This window comes from Gossypium hirsutum, chromosome A09 (genome assembly GCF_007990345.1).
Source record: "Gossypium hirsutum isolate 1008001.06 chromosome A09, Gossypium_hirsutum_v2.1, whole genome shotgun sequence".
NCBI classification, from domain to species: Eukaryota; Viridiplantae; Streptophyta; class Magnoliopsida; order Malvales; family Malvaceae; genus Gossypium; species Gossypium hirsutum.
Window position 1 is genome coordinate 20419597 of NC_053432.1, and position 26462 is coordinate 20446058.

At 36.0% G+C, this 26462-nt stretch overlaps 1 protein-coding gene across 1 annotated transcript; it reads left to right on the forward strand.

Moving 5' to 3' along the window:
• The first annotated feature begins 342 nt into the window (after positions 1 to 342).
• LOC107941009 (uncharacterized) lies at positions 343 to 21380 on the forward strand. The gene is made up of 3 exons (XM_016874503.1): positions 343 to 1095; positions 1614 to 1703; positions 20934 to 21380. The coding sequence occupies exons 1-3, from the start codon at positions 343 to 345 to the stop codon at positions 21378 to 21380; spliced, it is 1290 nt and encodes a 429-aa protein (XP_016729992.1).
• Positions 21381 to 26462: the final 5082 nt, after the last annotated feature.

Sequence of the window (26462 nt, forward strand, 5' to 3'; positions counted from 1 at the left end):
TCAAGAACATTAAACTGTCTATTCCATCGTTTCAAGGTAGATCAGATCCGGAGGCCTATCTTGAATGGAAGAAAAAGATAGAGTTGGTGTTCGAATGTCACAGCTATTCTGAGAAAAAGAAGGTGAAACTAGCGGCGATAGAGTTCTCAGACTACCATGATTTGGTGGGATCAATTAACTACTAACCAAAGGCGTAACGGAGAACGTCCTATTTCCACATGGGCCGAAATGAAGGCGACCATGAGGCGACGCTTTATTCCCATATATTACCACCGGGAGTTACACTAAAAACTCCAAAATCTAATGCAAGGGACCAAAAGTGTCGAGGACTACTTTAAAGAGATGGAAATCGCGATGATTCGCGCAAACGTGCAAGAAGACCCTGAAGCAACAATGGCACGATTCTTGGCTGGTTTAAACCGCGATATTGCCAATGTTGTCGAATTACAACACTACCTTGAAGTGGTTGACATGGTCCATATGGCCATCAAGGTAGAAAAGCAACTCAAACGAAAGGGACCCAGTCGAGGATTTACCACTCCCAACACTCTCAAATGGGGCCAAGGAATGAGTAAAGGTGTTTCCAATTCCCGAGGAAAGGAGCTCAAGGCTCCTCCGAAAACCAATAAGCCTACCACTGAAGTGAACAAAGGCAAGACACCCGAATCGTCCTTCAATCAAAATTGGGACATCAAGTGCTTTAAGTGCCTCGGGAGGGGCCACATAGCAAGTCAATGTCCTAACCGAAGGACCATGGTGTTGAGGGCTGATGGCGAGATTGAAACGGAGGACGAGGAAGAGAAAGAGTCTAAATCGACTTCTGAAGTCGAGGAGGACTTAGAACAACCTATGGAAGGAGAACTACTAGTGGTAAAGCGAAGTCTAAGTCTCCAAGGCATGGAAAATGATCTCCAACGAGAGAACATCTTCCACACCCGATGTCAAGTCAGAGGCAAAGTATGTAGTGTCATCATCGATGGAGGCAGTTGTACCAACGTAGCAAGTATGATGATGGTTGAAAAGCTTGGTCTGCCCACAACTAAGCATCCGAGCCCTTACAAACTTCAATGGCTCAATGACGGAGGAGAGCTTAAGGTAACGAAGCAAGTCTTGTCTCTTTCAACATCGGCAAGTATTTGGATGAAGTTCTTTGTGACGTCGTGTTGATGCATACGGGGCATTTGTTACTTGGCCGACCATGGCAATTTGATAGGCAAGTTCAACACAACAGATATATCAACCAGTATACATTCAAATTTATGGGAAAGAATGTGACGTTGGCACCGTTGACTCCCAAACAAGTGTATGAAGACCAAATCAAGCTAAAAGCTTCTGTTGAGCAAATGAGAGAAAAAGAAAAAAAAAGTTGTAAAAAAAGTAAAAGAAAAGAAAAATAAGAAAAAGAAAACAAAAGAGAGTGACAAGAAAAATATCCAAGAAAAAGAAGAAAAAGAAAAGAAAATTGAGAAAATGAGTGTTTTTGCAAGAGTTAGTGATGTGAGGAAGGCTTTGGTGATGAATCGAACTGTTCTTGTACTTTTGACAAGGAAGCATTAATTTCTACTAACGATTTACCCGATACCCTACCCCCTCCTATTTTGTCTTTGTTGCAGGATTTCCAAGACGTTTTTCCAGAAGAAGCCCCGAGTGGTCTTCCACCACTTCGTGGAATTGAACATCAAATTGATTTTGTGCCGAGAGCGGTTATTCCAAATTGACCTGCTTACCGAGCCAATCTGGAGGAGACCAAAGAGTTGCAAAGTGATACAGAGGCGCACGCGGACCAAGATCGAGTTGCCAAGTCACGAGAAATTCCTATGAAAGCTCTAGACAAATCAGATCTGAAATCAAAACAAAGAACAAGATTAAACCGAATCAGATTTGAATTTAAAATTCCCAAATTCAATTAAAAGAGCAGCAAGAAGAAAAGAAATAGAATCGATGAATCAAACGAAATTGAGAAGAAAGAAAAGATGCGAATCTGCCAAGGAATTGATTCGGCCAAGAATGCTCAATTTCCAGCAATCAATTGATTCCCAAATTGAAAGAAATCCAATCGGCCAAACCCTAGGAATTGGGGATTTTTGGGTTTGAATGGGTGCTGCCAATAGGAGAACAACTTAAACGATGAGATCTTGAGTTTAATCAATGCTGGAAAACAAACAAGAACAGCAAAATATTAGATGAGAAATCGGCACAAGTATAAGCAAAGAAAAGTAAAGAAAGAAATCGAAAATAGCAAGAATTAAAGGATAAGTCCTAAAGATCCTTGAAATCCCGAAAGATTTCACAAATCTCTTCAAACAGCTCTAATCTCCCCTCCAAAGAATATCGATGGCAAGAAGAAGGTTGAAGATGGCTCCCACAATCAAAAGATTGTTAAAACAACTTCTAAAGAAAACTCAAGAGAGAGAATTCTTGGAGAAAACCCCAAAGAAAATTCTGCACTCAACAAATCTGAAATTTTATAGAAAAAATAATAATAAGATGTTTTTACAAAGGGTGGCTGGCCAATGCTTATATAGGCCTCCAACAAATCCTAATCTCACAAGTAACTAATAAAAAATTAAACCTAATTAATAAAATAACAAGGTAAATTCGGCCATGCACTTATATGGGCTGTTTTGGGCCGAATTTTACATGTAATGCTCCTAAAGATTAAAAAAATTAAATTAAACAAGTAAGATGTTTACAAATTGGGCCCTTTGACATTTTGGCCTGATTTTCAACTAAGTATGAAGAAATTTCTTGATTGGGCTGGATTTTGGTTATTGGGCCTCGCCTTCAAGAATTTGGGCTTGTGATCCATCTCCTACCGAAATTGGGTCGTTGACGCTCGTAATGGAGATCCAACGCGCTTTGGCTGCAAGATTCGGTTTCTTGGACCAAGATTTCCAAGATTTCAAATCTTAATTTTCTTGATTCTTGAAATCGCTCCGAACAGCAAAATTGGGCCAAGATTCGATTTCTTGATTTTCTTGAAAACAAGAAAGTGAATCTTGATTTTCTTGATTTGAGCCCATCACCTTCTTAAGCTTGGGTTGGGGCTTTGTGACTCGTATCACGAAGAAGGATGGAACGGGGAGGATGTGCGTGGACTGCCGTGCTATAAACAAAATAACTATCAAGTATCGTCATCCTATACCACGATTGGATGATATGCTTGACGAGCTAAGTGGCGCGAGTTTATTTTCAAAAATCGACCTTAAGAGCGGTTATCACCAAATACGGATGCGTGAGGGAGATGAGTGGAAGACTGCGTTCAAAACGAAGTATGGGCTTTACGAATGGCTCGTTATGCCATTTGGCTTAACGAACGCCCCAAGCACATTCATGAGGCTTATGAATCACGTTTTAAGACCTTTTATTGGTAGATTTTGCGTAGTATACTTCGACGATATATTGATCTATAGTAAAAATTTGGATGAACATATTTTACATTTAAAATCTGTTTTGGAAGTATTGAGAAAAGAAACCTTGTATGCTAATTTGAAGAAATGTGATTTCTGCACTAACAAGGTTGTGTTTTTAGGTTTTGTTGTTAGCTCGGAGGGTCTTGAAGTCGATCAAGAGAAGATCAAGGCGATCCAAGAATGGCCCCGTCCGACGAATGTCTCCCAAGTCCAAAGTTTCCATGGACTAGCAAGTTTTTACCGTCGATTCGTGCCAAATTTCAGCACCTTAGCCGCACCTTTAACCGGGGTTATTCGTAAGAATTCCAACTTCATTTGGGGAGAGGAGCAAGAAAAATCCTTTTTGAAAATTAAAGATTGTCTAACTCATGCACCGTTATTAGCTTTGCCTAACTTTGATAAAACTTTCGAGTTAGAATGTGATGCATCAGGTTTAAGCATTGGAGCTGTGTTGATGCAAGATGGTCGTCCTATTGCCTATTTTAGCGAGAAACTGAATGGTGCTGTCTTAAACTATCCAACATATGACAAGGAGCTCTATTCGTTGATCCGAGCCTTAGAAACATGGCAACACTATCTTTGGCCCAAGGAATTCGTCATACACACCGATCATGAGTCCTTGAAGTATTTAAAGGGGCAACACAAGTTGAATAAGCGACACGCTAAGTGGGTAGAATTTCTCGAATCTTTTCCCTACGTTATTAAATATAAGAAAGGTAAGGAAAACGTAGTGGCTGATGCACTATCTCGAAGGTATGCGTTGCTAAATATTTTGGATGCTAAGTTAATGGGGTTTGTATTTCTTAAAGATTTATATGTCAACGATGCTGACTTTGGTGAATTCTTTAGATTATGTGCAAAGGGAGCCTACGAGAAGTACTATCGACATGATGGGTACTTATTCCGAGAAGGAAAGCTTTGTTACCCCAAGGTTCTGTACGAGAAGTGTTGATCGAAGAAGCCCATAGCGGAGGATTAATGGGGCACTTTGGTGTTGCTAAGCATTAGCTACATTGCACGAACATTTCTTTTGGCCCAAGATGCGACGAGATGTCGAACAATTTTGTAATAGATGCATTGCGTGCAAACGGGCTAAGTCACGAATTAAGCCCCACGGTTTGTATAAACCATTACCTATTCCCGAAACCCCTTGGTCTGATATCTCCATGGATTTCGTGCTAGGTTTACCTAGGAGTAAGAATGGCCGAGATTCAATATTTGTGGTTGTAGATAGGTTCTAAAAATGGCCCATTTTATAGCATGTCATAAAACTGATGATGCCATTAATATTGCTAACTTATTTTTCAAAGAGGTGGTCAGGTTGCATGGCATGCCTAGAATGATCGTGTCCGACCGAGACGCAAAATTCCTTAGCCATTTTTGGAGGACACTATGGGGGCGTCTTGGAACGAAGTTGCTGTTTTCAACCACTTGCCATCCGCAAACGGACGGCCAAACCGAAGTGGTCAACCGGATTCTGTCTACATTGGATCGAGCTATTATTCGGAAGAATGTGAAGGCTTGGGAAGAATGCTTACCACATGTGGAGTTTGCATATAATCGAGCTGTTCATTCAGCTACCAAATTTTCTCCTTTTGAAATTGTCTATGGTTTCAATCCATTAACTCCACTTGATTTATTGCCATTGCCTTCTAATCAATTTGTTCATGTAGATGGGAAGCGCAAAGCTGATTTCGTCAAGCAATTGCACCAACGAGTTCGAGACAATATACTTTTAAACTTTATATGAAATCTGATTACTTTGTGAGTTTGTTTTCAACTCTCATTGTTCTCCAAAGACTCGTCTGACTTATCAAGTAACCCTTGTGGCGTCAACCCGTCTTTCTATCCGAACTTATCACTTTAATCCTGAAAGTGTGGCGTTCGATTCGTACTGAGGTTCCTATCATTTTTATAGCGGGTCGAAGTTTCTATCCACTTAACAAACCTTCCATTGACACCTTACCAACCTAAGCATTCTCATAAGTTATGGGTTAACACACTACTATTGTGTTAGTTCAGCTTTTGAATCCTTAGCCAAATTACATCCATTGTCTTCTAATTCATTTCCTAAACCAACAAAACTCTTTTGAGCCTAAATAATTCCTTTTCTTCTAGCCTATTTTGTAAAGCTTTCAAATTACTCCAATTCACGATCGGGCACATCTACGACTCGACTCTCCTTCCCAAGCCGGGGCGTATCATTTGGTATCAGAGCAACATCCTAACAAAGGTCGTAAGCGAGTTGTGTTCGAACCGGGAGATTGGGTTTGGTTGCATATGCGCAAGGAGAGATTTCCTATGCAAAGGTGATCCAAACTTCTTCCGAGAGGGGATGGACCGTTTCAAGTCCTTGAGCGAATTAACGATAACTCCTATAAATTGGACTTGCCTGGTGAATATAATGTTAGCGCGACTTTTAACGTTTTTGATTTGTCTCCGTTTGATGCAGATTCCGATTTGAGGGCAAATCGTTCTGAAGAGGAGGGGAATGACGTGAGCTTGCCTACGAACCAAATGGAGAACGAACAAGAAGCCATTAAGCTGCCCATTGGTCCAATAACGCGAGCTAGAGCTAAACGATTCAAAGATACTATTTTAGCAATGGTGGAACGGGTTGAGGAAAATGATAGCAAGGAGTTTAAAAACGAGCTGAACATATTCAACTTCTTTGAAGCTGAATTTCGTTCTAGCTAATTAATTTGCTGCTGGAATTTTAGACCATTTAAATAAGCATTTAAATAAGTTTCATTACAGCTTTTAAATATGTCTTAATTTATTGCAAGTGTTTAATATGTTGATTTGGTTGAATTAAAGGTGTCTAGATGTCATTTAATTTGTTTGAATATATTACATGAATTAACTATGTTCAGCCGAATTAATGTGTCTTGTTTAGTACATATTTAATTCGGCTTAATGTTAATTAGTATGTTCATATTATGTTTTAAATTAATTCAGCTGAATTGAGTTAAATTAATGAGGTTCATTTGTTTTATTTAGGTTCAGCCGAATGTGGAAGATGCATGGGAAAGGTTGGCCGAATGTGGTGTGCAAGATGCATGCATGTTGGATTCAATGCACCTAATGATACATGCATGAACTACATTAAAAATGGTGTGCTGATTATTGAAGTTCTCTAAGTGACCATTCGGCTAAAGAGATAGTTTTTCAAGCTGCCATTATTTCCTTCACATTGCTGGATACATTTTGGCCATTCGGTTCTTGGTGTTCACATTTTAAGGCTCTTCAAAACCGTCCATTCACACCTAATGTGGCTGTTCAAGTGCCCTCTTTATTATTGATAATTTTTCAGCAAGAGTTGCCTATTGAATGATCATTTAAGCTCATCAGCTGAATGTAGCTGTTACATGCATTCCCAAGATTCATTTGCTTAATATGGAAGCTTCATGTATGGTCACTATTCAGCCGAACCTACATTGGCCATTTTGTTCAATGTTTGCTTAGAAACTAAGTCTAGAATATGTCCATTCGGCTACTAGGCATTAGGCTATAAATAGTTACTCATTTTCTTGTAAAAGGACTTTTGACAAATTTCTGAATGAAATATCATTTTAGTGAGGCAATTCACTCTCTTTATTCTCCAAAGCTCAAATTGACTTATCTTCAACTAGTGGCGTCAATCTGACTTTGTTTCGAACTTATCACCATTGGTGTGGCATTCTTCATACCGTAGGTTCCTATTTTGCTAAATAGAGGGTCTCGGTTTTATCCCAAATCCTTTCTTTCTTTGAAACCTTAAGCCCCGGGTCCTTATTTGCTAATAAGGGTTCGACTTGTTTTCATTGAAATATCCAGCAAACAACACTCCATCAAACTCCCTTGTTTCCCAAAGCCATTTAATTTTAAACACCAAGACTTGAATTTATTTCAAGGCCGACACTACCTAATTTCGATCGGGAAATATTACGACTCGTTATTTCATACAAAACGAGCTCGTATCACTTAGGAACTTAGTCAACATGAATCTCATGAATTTCTGTTATATACACCTCATCGGTAAGGGGGTGAGGTCGTACAGTCTCTAACTCGATTCTGACATATATCTATATGACACATTTTTTTTCATTATCCACATATGTCATTATAATCATACTATCCACTTCAAACAATTTATTATTCATACCTGTCTTACATAAAATTTCCAATTATCTCATTTCAAACAAGTGCACTCACTCATACATTCTATGAATTTTGAATAACTTTAGTCATCACATTTACTAATTAATTTAGTCAAGCATGCAACAGCATATGTAGGCCAAACAAATATGAATAAATATATCACTATATAAACTTTCATCTCACATATTATCACATATACATATATCACGAATTCTTATTCATACCTTCCCGAGTTTAACACATCATAGCTACACTTTATTCAAATACTTCAATATTACTATTAAATGGTCAGATGTAGCTCGGTTGGAGAATACTTCATTTTAAACAAAATGGTCTTCATTAGTGTCGGAAGACATCACACTATCACATATTTATGGCATGTATAAGTAAACTCTCACACTTGCTATGTTAGTCCAAGAATCGACTAAACCTGCTCTGATACCACTAAATATAACACCCCTTACCCGTACCCAAGGCCGGGATAAGGTATGAGGTGTTACCGGACAAACATACAAACATTAAACTAAAATACGGGCCATAAAATTTCATTCATATTTCAAAACATTCATTCACTTACACATAGTCCCTTATTTGAGTCTACGAAGCCCAAAACATACTTTAGAAAGGGTTCGGGACTAAACCGAGAACTTACGAAAATCTTGGAAGTTTCATGCTTTAAGGCTCCACACGCTCGTGTCCCAAAGTCGTGTTCCATACATGGCTGAGACACATGGTTGTGTCTCTGCCTGTGTGGAATATACCTAGGCTATTTTCCAAGCTTTAGTCAACCTTAATCTCTTACACACTTATACAAAATCAAAAGCATATAACATGGTATTTATTTAATGATTAAATATTCTCAATTAAACCACAAACATAGCATTTGTATGTCATCATACATGTGTCTCTCATACTCATTTTACCTTGTTTATTATAGTACCACTTATACATTTATACAAAGATTATCATCTTACCAAATATCTTCAGCTTAATCATCAACCATTCATATTTAAAACTAGATCATATCTTTATAAAATACCATAATTCAGATGCGCAAAATAACATGTTTGCCTGAAACATTTCAATTCAACTCCATACCCAACAAGCATTACATTGAGACTAGTCATATATATATATACATGTCATGATACATATCATTCTCTTTCTGTTTTCTTATAAACACATATCATTTATTTCATTATATCAATATTCCATATACCATAGTTTCCATGTATTCCACATATATTTATTTTCCTCCTCCTCCTCTCCATTCCAGATCCTTAATGTATATAGCATTCTTGTAAGTACGATTTCACAATTTACTAATAAATGCTCACATCAAACTATCCACACGATTCATAGTCACTTACTTATTTATAATTCAATCTACAGAGCTCCAAATTAAGATCCGTAAATTTCACCTGAAAATAGACTCACATATCTTTCCACCATAAAATTTTCATAATTTTTGGTTTAGCCAATTACTACAATTTATTCATTAAAATTTCCCCTATTTCACTTTCTGACAGTTCTGACCTCTCTTCACAAAAAATTAATTATCTCACAGTATAGAACTCAGATAATGTTCTTGTTGATTTATCTTGAAAATAGACTCATTAGGGATTTTAAAAATATAAGTTTAAGCCTATAATTATTTTTATCCAAAGTTTTGTAATTTTCCAAAGTCAGAACAGGGGATCACGTAATCATTCTGAACCAGTCTCACAAAAACATAAATATCTCAAAATATAGAACTCCTTTTATTGCTCTGTTTCTTTTATATGAAAATAGACTCATTAATATTTAATTTGATATCTCATTCAGTCTCTTATTCAATTTCTACTATTTTTGGTGACTTTTCAAAATCACGTCATTGCTACTGTCCAAAATAGTTTTATTGCTAATTCACTCTTTCACACTTTCTTTGTATTAACCTCATTTTAACATACATATCACAAATCATTTTCACCACATTTCATACATCACAAGTATAGACCCATGATCACAAGGTCACCATAAAATCATCCTTATGTATAACTTACTTGTTTATAACCTTACCACATCCTGGTCACTTAATGAACACATCATTCACATAACCAAGTTCCTTCACTTATTCATCACAAAACTCACAAAGCAATACATAGAGAGTCTCCCGTTGAACACTTCAGATCAATCCTCGATACTTGGTGGTTTCAGCACATAGCTCCACCTATCATGTAGTTCGCTCTCTTGTACACATGGTGAACACTTAGTACCACCCATGTGACCTAGCCAATTTATCTCGTAGCTCTCTTGTCTACATGGTGTCCTTCACCTGGAACCACGCATGCGACCTAGCTACATATATCCCGTAGCTCTCCTGTCTACATGGTGTACACATAGTATCACCCATGCGACCTAGCTACATCATAATGTCTTGTAGCTCTCTTGTACACATGATGTGCACTCAGCACCATACATGTGACCTAGCTACGTTCCATCTATATTATTCAATCTTTCCGAATGTTCAACCGGGTTTTCTCTCTCTTTTCCAACAATTTCACCAATCAAGTAATTATCCACAAACATATTTCCAATATTATTATAAAATATCATAATACAAGTAATATTGATGTATTACTTACATATAAACTTAGATCTCATTTAATATCAAGGCAATAACATTAAATTACACATTGCCTTATTAAAAATCATATGAACTTACAATTTCCATAATATCCATAATCATAGAAATCACATTTATGTATGATAATTCAATGCACTTCATGTACCATGACATATTTTTAAACCAATTCATAAACTTGGCACCATAATCATTTAATTTAACATAATTCAATTAATTCACTAAATTTAACTTTCAATATAAATTACAGCATTATTACTGTATTATTATCATACCAACTTACATACTTTCAAAACCTAGGAAATTATAATAAATATATCAATTTTACATTGAAACATGTATAAATTAATGCTTATTATACATATGAACTTACCTTGATACTAAAACGACCATTTTACCAACTTTCCCAATTTTCAATTTTTCTATCATTCTAGGTTCAAATCTCGTTTTCTGGGATCTAAAACATCATATTTTACTTATTTCATTAATGTACTATTCAAAACATTCCTTAACTCAAACTTTGGAAAAATTACAATTTTGCCCCTAAACTTTTGCATACTTACACTTTTGCCCCTAGGCTTGGGAATTAAACTTCATCCCTTATTCTTATGTTTTATGACATGCTGATCACTTTTTCCTTCTATGGAAACATCAAATTCTCACTCTAACATATACTTATGACTATTAGGTATTTTTACTAATTAAGCCCTTTTACTCGTTTTCACTCAAAACCGAGTAGCACAAGTTGTCTAACATAATTTAAAACCTCATATTCTATCATAAAATAGCAAAATAAACACATTTCACCTATGGTTATTTTTCCAAATAAGAACCCTAGCTTAAATTATTGCTAGAATAAGCTTAATCAAATTACCGGGATTCCAAAAACGTAAAGAACTTGAAAAACGGGGTTAGAACGGACTTACTATTAAGCTTGGAAAGCTTGAAAACCCTAGCCATGGCTTCCCCCATGCTAATTTCGGCCTCCATGAAAAAGATGAGTCAATTTTGGCTTTATTTTCCCTTTTTATTTCTTTTAATTACCAAATGACCAAAATGCCCTTCATTACTAAACTTTCAAAAATTCCATCCATGTCCAATTTTTGTCCATCACTTAGAAATTGGTCAAATTTCTATTTAAGAACTCCTAATTAATATTTCAAAGCAATTTCATACTAGAAACTTCTAGAATGCAAGTTTTGCAACTTATTCAATTTAGTCCCTAACTTCAAATTGAGCACTTTATGCATGAATTTCTTCACGAAATTTTCACACAATCATGAAATCATATCGTAGACCTCAAAATAATCATACAATAATTATTTCTACCTCAAATTTTGTGGTCCCGAAACCTCTGTTCCAACTAGACCCTATTTTGGGCTATTACACGTATGAAATTGGAGAGGAAGTTAACCTCACAGAAACAAAGTTTCATTCAATAATTTGGCAAAAAGTTCTTTACATCAGAAATTTGTAAACTATTTATAGCCTAATATGGGATAGTTGAATGGAAAAAATGACTAGCTTAAGAACTAAGTAATTAAGCTATGAATGTGTCGGAATATTCTAAAAAATATTAATTAATAAACTAAGTCTATATTTGATACGAAAATGCCCCGCGAACTTCATCGAACAAGTCTGTCAAGCCAAGCATTAACATGTTGGCAAGCTGATCCCAGCTCGTTTCCAGCTCCACGAGCTCCGTCCAGCTCAAATCCAGCTTATTCGAGCTTAATCCAACTTGCTTGAGCTAAACCGAGCTCACTCCTAGCTCATATTCAGCTCACGAGCTAAACCTTAGCTCAACTTCAGCTTAGGAGTTTAATCTCAGCTCAACTTTAGCTCACAAGCTAAAGCTTAGCTCATTTTAGTTTAAACTCGGTTTTGTCTTCAATGCATTAAATAAAATTTTGCACATATTTATTTAAGCATTAAACTTGTCTTATATTAATATTTGTTGTTAATATGTCATAGTCATTACATAAATTGATTATGTTCACATAGCTGAATTAATGCATGACATTAATGTGTTCACATCATGCCGAATTTATGAGTGTTCATGAGATATTTTAATGACTTGTTTATTTCATGTAGCTACATCCCTTTGGACGGTACAATGTATGGATGAAGAAACATCTCTTTTGGGCATTTCACACTCATGAATGAAGAAGTATTAAATGCTGGTGCATGTACGGCTAGATGCAAGGTTTCTACAAATTCATGCATCTGTCGAATGCATGTATGGACATTAAAGGCTAGTCCATGAGTGGATCAAATGCACGGGATGATAGAATGCATAAATGGCTTAAGTGCATGTATGGTGGCTGTCTCCTAACTTTCCAAGGCACTTATTCGGCCAAGAAGTAGCTGTTCACACTTTGAATTGACCTATAACTACTACACAAGCATGGATGGGTTCAAGAACGTCCAAAGGAAGGAATTAACTCAATAATTCAACACATTGATTGAATTAAGTGTATGCACAAAGGGGAGAATGAATTACTAGGTTCATGCTGCCATTTATGAACCTACATGCTATTAAAGAGTTTAATTATGAGGATACATGTTCCATACAAGTGCATGAACGTCCCAAGGAGATGAATGCAACCTTTTGTGTGCATACAAGTCACTTGAAACCTTTCTTTATGATTAAGCATTCGTGCACACACTTAGGGGGAAGAAAGTGTCCATTCAACTAGTTCATGAATCTGCCGAATTTATGAACTATTTTAATACATTAGTGTGAACATTTTTATTATTGTGTGAACACCTAGATGCCGAATTTGAGTGGTCATCTATGTGCCTATAAGTATTTGTTTTCTTTCAATTGTAAGAAACTTTTTGCCAAAATTTTTATTGAATTTAATCTTGTGAGAATTTTCTTCTCTAAACTTTGTTTGAGACTTTGTTGACTTATCTACCTAGTAGTGGCGTCAACCCTATTTCGTTCACCCTTATACCGAGGTTCCTACTTTGCTAAGTAGCGGGTCGAGGTTTTATCACTTTCATCCTCCACCTTGAAAGCCTATAAGCATTTGGGTCGATATTTTCTAATATTGGTTCGTGCTTGCTTTTAAGAACCCTTTCTTCTATATCCATCATTAAACCATTATACATAGCTTCCGTCCTATTTTCCTATCAACTTCATTCCAAAAGCGAATTGAACGATACTTTCTGGTAGACGATCGGGCAAACTCGCATATTACTCGACTCACCCCGAGGCGGTTCGTATCAATATTCAGCTGAATGTAACTCCAATTGGCAGCTTCATGATTAAGGAAAATCAACTTGAAGGATGATGAATGTATGACAGCTCAATGGCTTATCTAAATTCGGTTATGGGATGAATGGGGCATTCAATAAGTGCCTCTTGGCCGAATAGACACCTAGGAAAGGCAATTGATCAGCAAACAATTCATGTAACAAGATGTTAATGCATCCTCCCATTCGTTGTAACTTGCTGTCCATGCATCAAAATTAAACTTCATTCATGAATTTAACTTGGGAATTAATTAGGTAGCTACTCCTTGGCCGAATAGGTGTTTGGGGAAGCCAACAATCAGTTCAAAATGCATGTAACAAGTCATTCTTGAATCCTTCTTGGCCTTGAACCTAGACGTACATGAATCTTTCCAAACATTAAACCAAGCCGTGCATGCCCCTAGCTTTAAATGCTCTTTCACATTTGGCTGCACCTACAAAATTCATGAACACATTAAATCAAATGCATATTCAGTTGAAAATAATTAAAACAGCAACTAGTCAACTTAAATAACAAATTAAACTAAATTAGACATAATTAATTTTAGACTAGCTAACACATTAAATTCAGCTAGCTCAAATAAATGGAAAACAATTTTAATGAGCTGATTTGAGCTAGAAAATTCAGCTATGAGTTGTAATAAATAAAATAAAATAAAATAAAATTTAATTTAATTTATTTAATGATTAAAAGATGACCTGAAATGAAACTGAATTGAGCTCAAACGAGCTAAAATAAGCTCAAGTGAGCTGATTAGAGGTGAGTTGATCGGGGAGCTAGAGAGGAGCTGAATTCAGCTTGTACAAGGGTGCAAGGGTTCTTTAGGGAGTTGGTCCGAACTTTCTCATTGACATGAAGCATTGATTCATCTCAAAGTCGAGCAAATAAAGCTGAAACAGCTTCTTAAAATTGCCTAGCTCGTGCTCAGGTCATTGGGCTCTTTGGAAGCTCGATGGTGTCTTGGTTTGAAGTTGTTGAACCCCAGGCGTGCTTACATCATGTTGTGTACGAGTATCCAGATGTGTTTCCTGAAAAATTTATGGGTTTGCCACCTATTTGGGAGGTAGAGTTTGGTATTGAGTTAGTGCTGGGGACAACTCCAATATCGATAGCTCCGTACAGAATGGCACCTACTGAATTAAAAGAATTGAAAGTCAGTTGCAAGAGTTGACAGATAGAGGTTTCGCGCGACCAAGTTTCTCTCCTTGGGGTGCACCAGTTTTGTTTGTGAAAAAGAAAGATGGAACTATGAGAATGTGTATCGACTATAAATAGCTCAACAAGGTGACTATAAAGAATAAGTATCCGTTGCGATGGATTGATGATTTGTTTGATCAACTAAAAAGGGCTACAATGCTTTCAAAGATAGATTTGAGATCAAGCTACTATCAGTTGCGAGTTAAAGACTCCGATGTGCCAAAGACTACTTTTCGAACGAGGTATGGACATTATGAGTTTTTGGTTATGCCTTTCAGACTTACTAATGCACCTGCTACTTTCATGGATTTGATGAATTGGATCTTCAGACAGTATCTGGATCGGTTTGTGGTTCTGTTCAATGATGAGATTTTGATTTACTCCCGTGATGAAATTGAACATGTTGAACATCTAAGACTTGTGTTACAGACTCTACGAGATAAACAGTCATATGCAAAGTTCAATAAATGTAAGTTCTGGTTACGCGAAGTTAGTTTTCTAGGCCATGTTGTATCAGCATCAGGTATTCGGGTTGATCCGAGTAAAATTTTAGCTATACTTGATTGTAAACCTCCGAGAAATGTTTCTGAAGTCCAAAGTTTTCTGGGACTTGCCAGTTACTATAGGTAGCTCATGAAAGGTTTCTCTATGATTGCAACCCTGATGACGAAGCTACTACAGAAAGATGTTAAATTCCAGTTCTCAGAAAAGTGCCAGAAAAGTTTTGATCAGTTGAAAGCCCTTTTGACTGAAGCTCCAGTGCTAGTTCAGCCAGAATTGGGTAAAGAATTTGTTATTTATAGTGGTGCATCTTTAAATGGTTTAGGCTATGTTTTGATGCAGGAAGGAAAAGTTATAGCTTATGCATCGAGACAGTTAAAGCCACATGGAAAGAACTATCCGACATACGACTTAGAATTGGCAGCTATTGTGTTTGCATTGAAGATATGGTGTCACTATCTGTTCGGTGAAAATGTCATGTTTATTCTGATCATAAAAGTCTAAAATATTTGATAACTCAGAAAGATCTGAATTTGAGACAGTGACGATGGTTATAGTTATTAAAAGAATACGAGATTGTGATTGATTACCATCTAGGAAAGGCTAATGTTATTGCTAATGCTCTAAGCCAAAAATCATTGTTTGCTTTGGATGCAATGAATGCGCATATGGCTATATCTAATGATGGTTCGATAATAGTTGAATTAAAAGCAAAACCATTATTTGTTCAACAAATCTGTGATGCCCAGAAAGTTGATGATGATTTGATAGCAAAAAGAGCTCAATGCGATTCAAAGATTGATTCAGAATTCAAAGTTGATGTTGAGGGTTGTTTGAGGTTCAGAAATCAAATATGTGTTGATACGAGTCACAAAAGCCCAAATTCTTGAAGGCGAGGCCCAATAAGCAAATTCCCAGCCCAATCAAGAAATCCATCCATACTTAGTTGAAAATCAGGCCAAATTGTCAAAGTGGCCCAAGTTGTAAAGTTTTATTTTTATTTATTTTACTTAGTTTAAATTTTTATATTCAGTCCAAGAGTCCCAAATAAAAGACCCTTGGCCGAATTTCCATATTAAAATAATTAGGAATTTTTTTTAGTTTTAGTTTTAGTGTTCTAATTAAATTAGGAAAACATTTGAAAGGCCTATTTATATGGCTTGGCCAGCCACCCTACATTACATTACAATTACATTGAAAATTTCAGATTTGATTTGAGTGAAAATTCTCTTTGAGTTCTTCAAGGATTTTCTCTTGAGTTTTCTTTAGAAGTTGTTTTAACAATCTTTTTGATTGTGGGAGCCATCTCCAACCTTCTTCTTGCCATTGATATTCTTTGGAGGGGAGATTAGAGCCGTTTGAAGGGAGTTGTGAGATCTTTCGAGATTTCAAGGCTTCTTAGGACTTATCTTTTAATTTCTTACTGTCAATTCTTTCTTTATTTCTACTTGTGCTGAATCATTATCTAATCTATTTTCTGTTCTTATTGTGTTTTCAGCCTTTTTCTATCTTAAGGAATCAGCCCAAAAATCCCCAATTTCTAGGGTTTTTCCATGCTCTTTTTGGGTGAAATTAGATTGTCGAAATTTGGGGAAAACTATCTTGGTGTTCAATTGGGCAGAATCACAATCTCCTTGAGGGTTTCAAGAACCCTAACACTTATTTCTATTCTCAATTTGATTCTTTGCTGATTTGGGGATTTTATTTCAGATCTGAAAATTCAAAAATCTAATCTTTTAATTTTTTGTTTCGTTTCAGATCTAATTGTTTAGGGTTTTCGTAGGAGTTTCTCGTGACTTGGCAACTCGATCTTGGTCCGCGCGCAACCCCGTATCATGTGTCCTGAGAAATTCAGAGTTGATTCAGATGATTTTGAATGAAGCTCACAACAGTCGGTTATCATGATGGATTTTGTATCTGGTTTACCGTTGACACTGAGCAAGAAAGATGCAATCTGGGTTATTGTGGATAGATTGACTAAATCAGCTCACTTTGCTCATTTTGTACAGATTATTTGCTTAACAAGTTTGTTCTGAGTTGTATTTGATTGGCAATGCCTCATAACCCTAATCCGATGGCAGATATGGGTTAGGGGTGTAATATCCTGAATTAGGGCCTAATCGGAATAGTGGTTTCGTGACCACAAATCCGAGATAGAAATAATTATTTTATAATTATTTTGATGATTATGATATGATTGCATGATTGTGTGAAAATTTTGTGATGAAATTCTATGCCTAAAGTGCTTAAATTGAAAGTAGGGACTAAATCGAATAAGTTGCAAACTTGCATTCTAGAAGTTTTTAGTATGAAATTGTTTTGGAATATTAATGAGGAGGTCTTAAATAGAAATTTGACCAATTTTAAGTTCATGGACAAAATTAGGACATGGAAGGAATTTTTGGAAAGTTTAGTAGTAAGGGTATTTTGGTCATTTAGTTATTAAAATGAATTAAAAACAAAATTAAAAGCCAATTTTTGTCCATCTTCTTCATTAGGCCGAAATTTCAAGGGTTCTCCATAGCTAGGGTTTGTTTCAAGCTTCCAAGCTCCATAGTAAGTGATTCCAAGCCCCGTTTTTAATGTTCTTTACGTTTTTGGAATCCCGGAAGCTCGATTAAGCTTATGCTAGCAATAATTCAACCTAGGGTTTATATTTGGAAAAATACCCATAGGTGAAATTTGTGTATTTTGATGTTTTATGATAGAATATGAGGTTTTAAATTATGTTAGACAACTTGTGCTACTCGGTTTTGAGTGAAAACGAGTAAAAGGGCTTAATCAGCAAAAATACCTAATAGTTACAAGTATATGTTAGAGAGAGAATTTGATGTTGCCATAGAAGGGAAAAGTGATCAGCATGTTATAAAACATAAGAATAAGGAATAAATTTTAATTCCTGAGCCTAGGGGCAAAAGTGTAATTATGCAAAAGTATAGGGGCACAAGTGTAATTTTTTAAAGTTCGTATTAAATGATTTTTGATAAATGTATGTATTAAATAAGATTAATTTGGTATTATAGATCAAGAAAAATGAGATTCAAGTCGTGATCGAGGAAAAGAAAAGATTGTGGACTAAATTGCAAAATCTTTATATTTTGGTACCAAGGTAAGTTCATGTGTAAATAATGTAGCATAAATGTTATTTTTAAGTTATTAATGTTAATTATATGATATGCTGATTTTTAATCGTGAAATATTATGCTTTGTGGTTAATGTTGAGTAATATGCAAATTATGTTTACTACTTGATAAATATGAATTGCTACCGAGTATCAGTTCCGATATTCCATGGAAGAAGGCAAATGTGAGATCGAGGGAAAAAGCCCGTTTGAACCTTAGGAATAGATTAGGATACAAGTGACATGTCACTAGGATGGTTGAGCATTCGAACTCGTTGAGTTGAGTCCGAGTTCACTTATGGATGCAAATGTCCGAACTCGTTGAGTTGAGTCCGAGTTCGTGAGATGTAACTAGGCATCCGAACTTGTTGAGTTGAGTCCGAGTTCACTTAGGGATGCGAACGCCTAAGCTCGTTGAGTTGAGTCCGAGTTCACTTAGGGGCGGGTTACATGATTTCTTGATTACATATGAGGCACTTATGTGCAAATTATCCGTGTATCCGAGTTGTATTCCGATGTGTTCAACGGGTGAAATTTCTAGTGAAATGGAAGAACACTTAAGATGCAAGTGACGTTTTGGTAAGTGTTGTGAAATGGACACTTTGGACAGGTATGTTCTTAACCCTCGGGTTGAAATTAGATACAACAACGATAAGGTGGTAAGATGATGAATGATGTTTAGAAATGTGATATATGTTTTGGTGATACCATGCTAAAGTTGTTTGGTATATTTGTATTGTTATGTTACTTGTTATTTACATATGAACTTACTAAGCATTTATGCTTACTCCCTCCTTCTTACTCATTGTAGTTTTGGACAAGCCAGTTCAGGAGTCGGGATAGGTCGAAGGCTCAGTCACACTATCCGGAAGATTTTTGGTAAATGGCTTGTAAATTTAAGTATGGCATGTATAGCAATATACCTATTTTGTGTAAATAATTTTATGATATGGCCATGTTTGGTTAAGAAAATGTTTGATATTGATAAGTCATGGTGATGGCTAATTTAGATCGTGTTTGATATCATGGAAGTTTAACAGGTTATCTAGTTCATAAAAATTCATGGAAAGATGAAACTTGCCTTAAAACAGAATATTGCTGCAGCAATGACATGAATTTGAAAAATCACTAAAAATAGTATAAATAGAACTAAATGATGAGTAAGTTATGAAATTGGAGTGTAATGAGTCTATTTTCATATGGATTGAACAAAACAGGAATATAAATTATATTTTATGAGATATTTAAACTTTTGGCAAACAGGGCCAGAGTAATTTCTGGATCCCCTGTTCTGACTTTAAAAAGTCATAATAAATTTTACTAAAATAATTTGAAGTTGTTCTTTATATGTACAGATTCCTGATTGAGTCTAGTTTTAATAAAAAACAAACCTTGTAGTCATTGAAAGTCTGTATAGAGAGATATCTGATTCATAATACACAGATGTCAGAGTAATCAAACCTTGAAATAGGGGAGACTTTAACTAATAAACTGTACTAATTGACACAACCAAAAATTCTAGAAAAAAATTAGTAAATAGATATATGAGTCTAGATTTAGGGAAAATTTACGGATCTTGATTTCGAGTTTCGTAACTCGGAATATGATTTTTCTTGTAACTATGACGCGGGTAGTTAGAAAGCTGTGAATGTAGAAACAAATGATTTGAAGTTCTTAATTTGATAAATTATGTTCGGTAACCCCTCAAGCTCGACTCCGGCGACGGTTTCGAGTGTGGGGGCGTTACAAGGGGTGTTACATCCATGACGATTACACAAAGCTCTACACTTTCAAACATTTGGGAAAAAATGTAACTTTGGCTCCATTGATGCCAAACCAAGTTTATGAAGACCAATTAAAATTGAAAAATTTTGTAGATCAAGTGAAAGAAAAAGAAAAGAGTGAGAATAAAAAAGAAAAAAAAGTTGAAAAGAAAAAGGGAAAACAAGAGAAAAGAGCAAAGAAAGTGAAAAAAAATGAGAGAAGAAAAAGAGATAGAAAAATTAAACGTGTATGCAAAAAAGAGAGAGTTTCGAAAATCCTCCTTGATGAAACAGCCTATTCTTGTGCTCATGTACAAGGAAATTTTTTTGAACATTAACGACTTGGTTTAAAATCTCCCTTTTTCTGTTGTTTTTCTTTTGCAGGATTTCAAGGATATGGTCTCGGATTAAGTCCCTAGTGGGTTGTCTCCCATTCGAAGGATCAAACACTAAATCGACTTTATGCACAGAGCAATCATTCCAATCGCCCAGCGTATTGTAGCAACCTCAAAGAAAAAAAAGAGTTGCAACGACAAGTAAATGAGCTTATGGAAAAGGGGTACATCCATGAAAGCCTTAGCCTTTGCGTCGTACCTATGTTATTGGTGCCAAAGAAAGACGGAACTTGGCACATGTGCATGGACTTCCGAGCGGTGAACAAGATAACGATTAAGTATCGACATCTAATACTGCGTTTAGATGACATGCTTGATGAGTTGAGTGGTGCTCAATTATTTTTTAAAATCGACCTTAAAAGCAGATATCACCATATTCGAATGCGTGAAAGTGACGAGTGGAAGACCGCTTTTAAAAATAAATACGATTTGTATGAATGGTTGGTCATGCCATTTGGCTTAACCAACGTACCTAGTACATATATGCAGCTTATGAATTATGTTTTGTGAGTGTTTAGGTAGTTAGTTCGGATGGACTCGAGGTGGACCAAGAAAATGTGAAGGCAATCCGAGAGTGGCCTAGACCGATGAGCATAAGCCAAGTGAGGAGCTTCCATGGCTTGGAATCCTTTTATAGGCGTTTCGTTCCTAACCTCAGCACCTTGGCCGCACCATTGACAAGTGTGATCAAGAAGATTCCATCTTTTCAATGGAACGAGGAACAAGAGAAAGCATTCAATTCTATTAAGGAGCATCTAACTAATGCTCCTTTGCTTGTTTTTCCTGACTTTTCTAAAACTTTTGAAATTGAATGTGATGCATCAGGTGTTGGGATCGAAGCTGTTCTAACTCAAGATGGGAGGCTCGTTTCCTATTTTAGTGAGAAATTAAATGGAGCCACATTGAACTACCCGACCGACGACAAGGAAATGTACGCGCTAATTCAGACCGTAGAGACTTGGTAACACTATTTGTGGCCCAAAGAGTTTGCAATTCATTCTGACCATGAGGTGTTGAAGTACCTCAAAGGCCAAAACAAACTATCAAGCATCATGCCAAGTGGGTAGAATTTTTAAAATCTTTTCTGTATGTTATAAAGTACAAGAAAGGTAAGGAAAATATCGTTGCGATGCTTTATTGAGGAGGTATACACTCTTGTCTTATTTAGATTCAAAATGGCTTGGACTTGGGTTTTTGAAAGATTTGTATGTTTTTTATGCTGATTTTGGTGAGTTGTATGCTTCCTGTGAAAATGTTGTTGTTGATAAGTTTTACAGGTGTGATGGTTTCCTTTTTTGAAAAGGAAAGCTTTGTATCCCACAAAGTTCCATTCAGGATTTATTAGTGAATAAGGCACATTGTGGAGGCCTCATGGGCCACTTTGGCTTGGGCAAGACCTTGGCAATGCTTCAAGAGCATTTCTTTTGGCCAACAATGAAAGGGGATGTCGAGAGAGTCTATGCTCAATGCATGGCATGCAAGAACACAAAATCGAAGATCAAGCCTGATGTGATCTGGCTCGGGTGTTTGAGTCGAGTTCACAAAGGTTGCCCGATCGTCTTCGAAAAGTGTCGTTCTCATGAGTGGACTAGTTGTTGGAATTGACTTAGTAGGCTTAATGGTAAAAAAAATGGGGTTCAAAATGGGCTAATTTTATAATGGTAGGTTCTGCTAGGGGAGAAACAAAGATAGGTGATATGTGGATAGGTCGGTTTAGGGATAACAAATAATTAAAGAAAGAATATGGGATGGAAAAACGAACTTAAACTTCAAGAGCGATTCAACACTAAGGAGTGTCACCCCAGTTCCTATATTGTTTAAGGTGATGTATGGAATAGCTGGATAGGAAAACGCCACACCAATACGGTGATAAGTTCTAAAACAAGCACGGTAGACACCACTAGCACAACTAGATAAGTCTTCGAAACTTGTACGAGTTATGAAAGGAAGTAAACATCACAGAAATAATGTTTCATTAATCAAAATGTCAAAAGTTCTTTTCAAATGAAAAACAACAAGTATTTATAGCTTGAAATCTAGGTTAGCCGAATAGGCACATTCATAGCTTAATGGCTAAGTAATTCAACTTTAAATGAGCTAGAAAACTCTAGAATAAAACCATACGAATTCTATTCTTTGTTCAGCCATTGGGACGCCATTAGACAACTTCTAAATGAAGGAAATTAAGCTAAATGTATTTGGGAAGAGTTGGAAGCTGACTAGCCATCTTGGAATGTCCATACTGCTTAAATGAGCTCCTTAAATCCTTCCTTGAGAAATTGAACGTGCAACAGCTTCTTAATGGGAGTTTTGGAGCACGAACAGCCCAAATGGTGTGAACACTTGAACTGTAATAGCCCCTAAGTGTGAAAGGACGAATTTAAATGGCCTCTGTATGTGAATGCTACAGCCAAATGGATATTTTAATGTGAAAGGAATGTCCCGCTTGTGTGAACAAATTAAATCAGCTACTGTGAACACTCCTTTGTCTCTTGCATTACATGAACAACCACCTTGGGGAAGAGAAATGAGCTGCTGATTTTAATTCCAGCTTTAAAACTCCCTTAATGCCGTCATGTGGTGTGTACCTGCACCAATTAAATAGCAACACTAATTCACCTTAGGACATCATAAAAATCGGCTGCTTAAGACACATTAAAAACAATCTCAAACTAAGACATAATTAAAACATGTAATCGGTCTGGACAAATTATATAGCAGTAGCTATTAAATTTGTTCTAAACTTAACACATTAAAATTATGTACTAAATAAGACATATTTAAACTTAATTATTATGTCCAGAATTGAACGCATTTAAACACCATTAAATTATTTGAACCGACTTTAACTAATTAACTAACTCAATTAAATAAATTTATTCCAGCAACTAAAACGAAATTAATTGAAGATAAACTCAAAATGAGCAAACAAGCTTATTGAGCTGGAAACGAGCTAAATTGAGCTCAACGAGCTTCATTTTGCACTTAGGGCCTTCGAGCTTAGGCCAATTTTGAGGTCGGTGAATTATGTCGAAACATGATGCGACCAGGTTCACATCAAAGCCTATACACGACTTTACCAGTACCCGAGGAGCCATGGGTCGACATTTCCATGGATTTGTCCTGGGTTTACTTAGGACTAAAACCAAAAAAGATTCAATTTTTGTTTTTGTTGATATATTTTCTAAAATGTCACATTTTATAGCTTGCACAAAAACGGATGATGCTTTTCATATTGCCAATTTGTTCTTTAGGTAAGTCGTTAGATTGCATGGAATCCCTAGGACAATTGTTTCCAACCGAGACGTGAAATTCCTTAGTCATTTTTGCAGGTCATTGTGGGGAAAGCTTGGAACCAACCTGCTGTTTTTGACAACTTGTCACCCGTAAACAGATGGCCAAACAGATATGGTGAATCTCATTTTGTCCACTTTGTTGCGAGCTATTATACGAAAGAACTTGAAGTCATGGGAGGGGTGTTTACCGCACATCAAATTCGCTTATAATAGATGTAACACCCCTTACCCGTATCCGAGGCCGGGCTAAGGTACGAGGCGTTACCAGACAAACATACAAACATTAAACTAAAATACGAGCCATAAAATTTTATTCATATTTCACAGCGTTCATTCTCTTACACATAGTCCCTTATTTGAGTCTACGGAGCCCAAAACATACTTTAGAAAGGGTTTGGGACTAAACTGAGAACTTACGAAAATCTTGGAAATTTCATGCTTTAAGGCTCCACACGCCCGTGTCCCAAAGTCGTGTTCCATACATGGCTGAGACACATGGTCGTGTCTCTGCCTGTGTGGAATATACCTAGGCTATTTTCCAAGCTTTGGTCAACCTTGATCTCTTACACACTTATACAAAATCAAAAGCATATAACATGGTATTCATTTAATGATTAAACATCCTCAATTAAACCACAAACATAGCATTTGTATGCCATTATACATGTGTCTCTCATACTCATTTTACCTTGTTTATTATAGTACCACTTATACATTTATACCAAGATTATCATCTTACCAAATATCTTCAGCTTTATCATCAAGCATTCATATTTAAAGCTAGATCATATCTTTATAAAATACCACGATTCAGATGCGCAGAATAACATGTTTGCCTGAAACATTTTAATTCAATTCCATACCCAACAAGCATTACATTGAGACTAGTCAAATATATATATATACATGTCATGATACATAACATTCTCTTTTGTTTTCTTATAAACACATATCATTTATTTCATTATATCAATATTTCATATACCATAGTTTCCATGTATTCCACATATATTTATTTTCCTCCTCCTCCTCTCCATTCCACATCCTTAATGTATATAGCATTCTTGTAAGTACGATTTCACAATTTACTAATAAATGTTCACATCAAACTGTCCACACGAGTCGTAGTCACTTAATTATTTATAATTCGAGCTATAGAGATCCAAATTAAGATCCGTAAATTTCCCATGAAACTAGACTTACATATCTTTCCACCATAAAATTTTCATAATTTTTGGTTTAGCCAATTAGTACAGTTTATTCATTAAAATTTCCCCTATTTCACTTTCTGACAATTCTGACCTCTCTTCACTAAAAAATAATTGTCTCATAGTATAGAACTCGGATAATGTTCTTGTTGATTTATCTTGAAAATAGACTCATTATGGATTTTAAAAATAAAATTTTGAGCCTCTAATTATTTTTCTCCAAATTTTTGTGATTTTCCAAAGTCAGAACAGGGGATCACGTAATCATTCTGAATCAGTCTCACAAAAACATAAATATCTCAAAATATAGAACTCCTTTGCTTTCTATGTTTCTTTTATATGAAAATAGACTCATCAATATTTAATTTTATATCTCATTCAGTCTCGGATTCAATTGATACTATTTTTGGTGATTTTTCAAAATCACGTCACTACTACTGTCCAAAACAGTTTTATTGCTAATTCACTCTTTCACACTTTCTTTGTATTAACCTCATTTTAACATACATATCACAAATCATTTTCACCACATTTCATACATCACAAGTATAGGCCCATGATCACAAGGTCACCATAAAATCATCCTCATGTATAACTTACTTGTTTATAACCTTACCACATCCTGGTCACTTAATGAACACATCATTCACATAACCAAGTTCCTGCACTTATTCATCACAAAACTCACAAAGCAATACATAGAGAGTCTCCCGTTGAACACTTCGGGTCAATCCTCGATACTTGGTGGTTTTAGCACATAGCTCCACCCATCATATAGTTCGGCTCTCTTGTACACATGGTGAACACTTAGTACCACCCATGTGACCTAGTGATACGACCATGCCCCGGGCACACTTTTGGATCAGCTCCCTAAGCATTGTTTGCAAATCCATGCGAGCTGAATTAGTTCGATTTCATTTCGTTAAGCTCCGTTTAGCTCGTTTCCAGCTCACTCAAGCTCAATTCAGCTCAATCTTAACCCAATGAGCTTATTTTTAGCTTTCTTTAGCTTGCATTTATTTTGCTGAAATAAACCATTTAATTTGTCATTAGTTAAATTAGTTGTTTATCTTAAGTTAGTTAATTTGTTAAAATCTGGACAAATCAAGTCTACCGATTTCCTTTGTAAACCAATTTGAAACCGACCCTCAAGCAGCAAATTAAGTCTACCGAGACAAATCAAGAAATTGTGAGAAGAGGTTGAGTGGAAAAAGGCACGAGTGAAATTACATCAAAGAAAAAGCCAAAATTTGAATGTAAACACGAGTGCAAGTGAAAATCATTATTTCCTTTTCGAGCGAATTTGTGAGGTTTGTGGTAAGGTATTTATTTTTTATTATTTTTTTCTAACATCTTCTTGTCATTACTTAATCATGTCTCGAGAAACATTTCCTGAATCAGAATTCCAATATTTGATGCAAGAGATGCGTAGAATGGTGAAATCAAAATTTGATAAATTGCATGATCGATTGGATCGAGTGGAGGAAAGAGCCCGATGGAAGCCAAACTCACCGGGTGAAGAGACGGAGACAAGATCATCACG